The sequence below is a fragment of the Phymastichus coffea genome, unplaced genomic scaffold (assembly GCF_024137745.1).
Source record: "Phymastichus coffea isolate CEN01 unplaced genomic scaffold, Cenicafe_Pcof_1.1 PCOF00028, whole genome shotgun sequence".
Classification (NCBI taxonomy): domain Eukaryota; kingdom Metazoa; phylum Arthropoda; class Insecta; order Hymenoptera; family Eulophidae; genus Phymastichus; species Phymastichus coffea.
This window is the reverse complement of record NW_026706839.1, coordinates 1,505,701-1,511,887: the sequence shown is the minus strand read 5'-3', so window position 1 is coordinate 1,511,887 and position 6,187 is coordinate 1,505,701. Positions and strand designations below refer to the sequence as shown.

Below are 6,187 nucleotides of genomic sequence, written 5' to 3'. Positions count from 1 at the left end.
CAAGGAACGAGGACAAATGTCTTATCTGTTCTGGTCGTCGACCGCTTTTTTTCTTCATTTCGACGATGAGCCCACAGACAGTCGTTTCAAGTGCGATTAGTTTCTTCAGAAAAAATATTACAAACTAAAAGTTTTTTATTTTTAAGTGATTAGCTCATAAAATCAAATTGTTTTATTCGATGAAAGTTTTGAGCATAGGATTATGGATAAGAGTAGTACTTTAATAATTTGTAATACAAGTTTTTTTTTTTTTGAAAATACGATATTTGTTTTTATTATATTCATTTTGTAAAAAAGTGCCTTAATTATATTAAATTATTACAATCTACGACACAAGAATTCGCGGTCGACAGGTGAACACAGTGCGGCGGCATTCGATCTGACGATCGCACATAGTTAAAAACAGTCACACATGTGCATGCTTTCATTACTTTTTTTTCTTACAAAAAGAAATAAGTAACTGAAGAAAGAAAGAAAACAAAGAAAAAACAATGATACGTGAAAAATTCACGGACTAGAAATATCCGAAGAATGGTTCTAGTTGAGAGTTCAACGAACAAAAAAAATGTATTTTTTTTTATTCCAGCTTTCACAGGTATTTTTTTCGTTCGTTCGTGTATCATTCGTATACCTCTCGATCAAAAATTGTCAACTGTTTAATCTTATCCTCCTCTTTTCTCCTATTTATAATATATGCCTACGAAATATTTTAAATACAATACACGCGTATATTATGAACAAAAAATAAAACGTAGAAAATAGAACGCAGTCTCTCGGCTCTCGTCGCACAATTATACAATTATACATGCATGCACAAAACACAAACAGACGCTTTTTTGTCAAAGTAAGTGATGAATATTTACATTTTGTAACAAGGAACTCTACAACAAAGCTACCGTTTCTGGTGCTTGCTACCAAAAAATAAATTCTTTCATTTAACAAGTGCTTACAATCTCTCACTAGCTTACATTCTATCTCTCTCTCCCTCTCTTTCTCTCTATCTCTCTCTCTCTCTCTCATCGATTAGTAAGAAAGAAAGCATGACATCACCTATTTAAATAAGAAATCGCTAAGCTGCCAACACGTCACTTGCTTACTTGCTCAACATTTTTCGAATCTCTCGCAAGCCGAGAGAGTCCTAAAGGCTTCTATTACTACACAGAAGAGACAATGCTTGACGCATTTTTAAATGTATACCGGTAACTCTCGGTCATGGGTATTCGAGTTGTAACAGTAATAATAATAACTGGTGGGGGCGGGAAAGGAATAAATTAATGAAGCTGCAGTCGCGAAAGCGGTGTGTATATGTGCTGTCATATCTCGACAAAAATAAATATTATGGCTGCGCGGACGTCTTTAACGAATCTCTAAGAATCGAGAACACATAAGCGGGGCTCTTCGTTAAAAAAAAATTAATAATAATGAACGATCATATCCGGGCTTCGATCTCGTTTCTTTAGCTCTGCTCCTTCAATCTTCTTGAATAGTCGAATAAGTATGTAAAAGTCCACGAAGCCCGTGAGTGAGGGATTTGAAAAAAACTAGCTTGTCTCTCTCCTCGCTTTGCAAATAGGAACGGCAAACCGTGCTAATTGGATGATGGTATGATCGGTGTGTGATGACGATGACAACGATGAAGCATGTTCATTTGGACCCAACGCTACGTAATGGTACATCCCGATCTCGCCTGATCAGGCAGACCTTGAACGGGTCGGGTGTGACCGTAACACCAGCGTTACCTTTGAGGCTAGGTAAACTTGCACCCTCGGGCAGCCGCAGATCAAATGTGTGCATCAGCGTTGAAAAGAACAGGAAGAGCTCCATACGTGCCAACAAGTCGCCGAGACACATTCGCCTACCAACTCCGAATGGCATGAAGTACTCAGGTTTATGTACTTTGCCTTCGGCGGTGAGGAAACGGCTTGGTTGAAACTTGGCTGGCTCTTCCCACAGCTCTTCGTCCATGTGCACGGCGTGAAGCAGGGGAATTATTTGAGAGCCAGTCGGTATCGTAAAGCCATTGAGATTGACCTCCCTGCAAGCACAAACACACCATTTTTCTATTATTGACATTGATCCCCGTGTATCTGCAGATTGTCGATGTATCGGCTGACTTTTTATGGAAGAACACGCGCACATAATGCGACGCGAGCGCGCCACCGCGCGGACTCCATTACATAAAAAAATTATGCAATTCGGGTGTATATAGCGAGGCACCTTTAATGCTCCGGCGTCACGTTTACGTAAGTCAAAGCCAAGCAGCTCTCTTTCTTTCTCAGGTAGACAGGTGAACGCGCTTCCGAAAAAGCAGACCAGACGATTCTCATTAATATTTTTTTTTTCAATCGACTCTGTCTCTAAAAATTTAACCGCGGAAAGTCCCGTGCGTGAATATGAAGTGCACCGGTTTATGTCTCGAGAGAGCCATCGCGTGTGTCATCGACCTCGAAATCGAAGGTGGGCACGTCCCGAAAAGACGGCTTTCACTTTTGTTCGGGACCGTTGGCAACGGTCCTCGCACGCAACTCTACGAGCCGTGTCCGTTTCTCTCTCTCTCTCTCTCTCTCTCTCTCTCTCTCTCTCTCTCTCCTTTTTCCTTCTCTTCTCTCTGTGTGCCTCAACAGTAATTCGCACCCAAGACTTTCTCTCTCACTTGAAGCGCGCCGCACACGCTGTCTCTTGCTTGTGAATGCGTAAACGAGAGCTTTTGTTTGTCGCGAGCAGGTGCACCTCCGAAAAATATATATCGCCTTGACTTTCTCCCGTGAAATTCGAAGGTCAACGATTTCCAGTTTCTTAATCATTGTTCGATAGGTATAGCCAGCTCGATACGCGTTTTATTGTAGTGTTCTTGGAAAATTCAGCTTACCGAGTTGTAGCATGGGTGGTGCCCAGTGGGACGATGCTCGTCCTGCGAAGAACTTCGAGGATTGTCGCCTCGGTAACTGGCAGGAACGGCAGGTCTTCTAGTGTTGGCGTGCGTGATCTGCCGACGATTTGGTCAAGCTCTTCTTGAACTGCGCGTGCTGCTTCAGGGTGATGCATCATGTAGATCATTGCCCACTCGAGGGTCGTTTTTACGGTTTCCATGCCAGCGGAGAACAAGTCGCCCAAGATCTGCTGCATCTGACGATCTGTAATTATAGAATTGAGAAATGTTTTTAGTAAACAAAGTTGCGTCAGCTACGAATGAAGTATTAGTGGAGCAGATAAGATTAAAAAGTGAATCGAGTGGAAAAACTAACCGTGATTCTTTCCCTGGAACAACTGATCAGCGCGACCCTCAGCCTTAGCCTTCTCGATCTCGAGCAAGTAAGCGTCGACGAGGTCCCTGACATTGCTACCGTCGAAGGTAGCGCGATGTTGATCGACGGTCTCTTGAAAGAAATCAGCCATCTCTTCGCGATTGGCCGTCAATTTGGTTTGAACGATTTTCATCCATGGCAAGTAGCGTACGATCGGGATGAAATTGATGAAACTGAGTTGTCCAAAGAGACGGAAGCCTTCTTCGATGAGTCCCATGAATCGTTTGAAGCGACTGTCTCCGTGCTTGAATCTAACTCCCATGATGATCGAGCAAATGACGTTGGTAATTGACATACCAAGCGAGAACGATACACTTGTGGGTGCTCCTTCTCTCACCTCCAGTCCACGAATGAATACTTCGATTTCTTTCTGCAAGCACAAGTAGGTTGCTCGGTTATAACGACGTATCGCTCCAACAACTCCACTTTTTTATTTCATTTTTTTAAAAACTCAAGACTTACCATAATGGTTGACTCGAGAATCTTTTTGCCGGCACCTCTGTAGGTCATGCCGAAATTGCGTAACTTATCTTGAACAAATCTTCTTTGGTCTTTCCACAAGGCGCCTTCGGTATTAATGAGACCTGTAACAAGGCAAAAGCGCCAGTGCACACGTCGGTTAATTCTGTCGATTCTTTTTTTTTTCAGGATCGAAAGGACATGTACGCGATCAAGTTGTCGTAAGGATGAACGTTTTATCGAGCTTTCATTGCGGACATTGTGAGCGCTAGAATACAAGATAGCTGCGCGTTGAGGAATCGGCACTTGAACCCCGGCGTGCATTGATCCTCCGGCAAGTATATCAGCGACTGTGATAAGTGCATTCTCCAGCAACAATGCAAAATAAATGATTTCTTTTTTCATTGCACTGCCTAACCTTTGCGGAGATTATTCAACTTTACGATTAGCATAATCCGTCAGTTTACTGGATAGTTTTGAAAAAGGAAAAGTCAAATATCGAAGTGAAATGTCAATGGCGATTGTATGGTTGCCGTTATTTTTCCTCGATCCACCGAGACAAGAGCATAATTACGCTCGCGTAGTTGTTACTCAATGTTGAGAACTGCTCTCTTGGCAGAGAGAACTGGTATATCTGGGCATTAAGAAAGAAGTGAAAAATACATATGGAGCCGAAAATGACGTCTTATTACGTGATTGAAGCTTGAAAGCAGTGAAAGTTCGTTGCAAGCGTCAAGTCGAAAAAGCGATCGCCACATTATCCAACGACAAACGAGCGTGAAATATTTGTCCGATTGAAAACTCACCATAGCCGCCAAGTATGTTGGTAAATTCATTATGAGGTCTGCCAGTGAACTCCTCGCGTCTGAATGTATCCCTGATGATGCGATAATCGCTAAGTACGACAACCAGTTGATTGCCAAGCTTAGCGGAGAACATGGAGCCGTATTTCTTGGCTAACTCGGTGTAAGTGACGTGTTGATCGGCACCCTTCATAAATGGCAAGTAGCCAAGGATCGGAATACCCCATGGTCCCGGGGGTAAGGAGCGCACTTGACGATACCACTGCACGAGGCGCACAAACGTCAGCGCCCCGAAGAACACCAGCAGCGTGGAGAATGCATCGCTACTCCTGGCCTCGCGGTACAGCCACTGGATTATCGGCTCCACAAACATTGTTGACTTTGTTGTTCGGCAGTTCCAAAACCAACGAGAAAAAGTCCGAGAATCGAGCAGAAAGAATGCTGCGAGGTGTCTTTCTGCGCTGCGCCTATGCGTGTACGTATCACTGTTGAAAATAATAGCCAAAAAGAGAAACTTGTCTGAAAGATTGGATGTATGTTATATCGCGGCGGGCTTTCGCTTTATGTTGAAAAACGGTCCGGCGCCGCGGAGGATTTGGCGTGCACTAACATACACCTTCTTGTCCTTGCCGGTCTTATATAGTGACTCATCAGCCGCCGTCGGATATCCCCGAGCCGCCGCCGCCGCTGTAGTAAGAACCGACTCGGGGAGGGGACGATTGAACGTAGCAGCAGCAGAGCAGGACCCAAAGAATATCAACTCTCCGCGGGCTGCTCAGTATGCGTGCGCGCGCCGCTTGCACTACTGCCTCCGCGCCAGTCGCTCTCTTTCTCTCTCTCTCTCTCTCTCTCTCTCTCTCTCTCTCTCTCTCTCTCTCTCTCTCTCTCTCTCTCTCTCTCTCTCTCTCTCTTTCTCTCGCTCTCTCTCGCTCTTTTTTCCTTTTCTTGGCCAAGGAAGAGGGAGGGAGGCGAGGGCGGACCCCAAGATACACGCGGTTGCGGGTCCCAGGTGGGGAACCACGTGCCGACCACCGGCCCGCACCGACCAAAAAAGGGGAAGGGAATATCCGCGCCAGCAGAGCTCCCCGCTTCTTCTTCGCTCGCCGCTGCTTGCCACTCGCCGGTTGAGCGCCGTACCGACAGCCTGCCACGCCGCTGTCATGCGCATCGCTCGCTGATCCAATTTTTCTTTTCTCGCTCTTTGCATGTGTGCCAGAGCTGACGCTGCGATTGTTGTTTTTATTTACAGAGCGCTCGATTGTGCCGACTCGACCACGATCGCGCCTCACGGGCATTCCTTTCGATGGTCGTTATCGATCGATCGCAAGCCATGCCGATCGCCCGAGCTCTGTGATTTGCCTCCACTCAGTCCTCTACTTTCTCATCGTTATTTAAACAATTCCGCTTGTTTGCGGACAGATTTATAGCTATTTTCTGACCATCACAATAAGCTGTCGCCATTTGAGTAGGTCAACACGTGCACGAGTCGCGTACGCTGGCCAAGCCTGGAAAGTCAATCAATTAAACGGAATCATTGGAGTTACGCTAAGATATGATCCACGAGCCTGAAGAATCGTTGAACCCGCAGCAGCAGGTAATAGATACACATTCTCGGATCAA

General features: G+C 45.2%; 1 protein-coding gene across 1 annotated transcript; it reads right to left on the bottom strand.

Annotated features, from left to right (window-relative positions):
- Positions 1 to 259: 259 nt before the first annotated feature.
- Positions 260 to 5,218, bottom strand: LOC131662926 (cytochrome P450 18a1). Its single transcript, XM_058932928.1, has 5 exons — positions 4,571 to 5,218; positions 3,768 to 3,889; positions 3,246 to 3,675; positions 2,870 to 3,134; positions 260 to 2,035 (listed from the first exon to the last, which is right to left on the bottom strand). The coding sequence occupies exons 1-5, from the start codon at positions 4,938 to 4,940 to the stop codon at positions 1,645 to 1,647; spliced, it is 1,578 nt and encodes a 525-aa protein (XP_058788911.1). The 5' UTR covers positions 4,941 to 5,218; the 3' UTR covers positions 260 to 1,644.
- Positions 5,219 to 6,187: the final 969 nt, after the last annotated feature.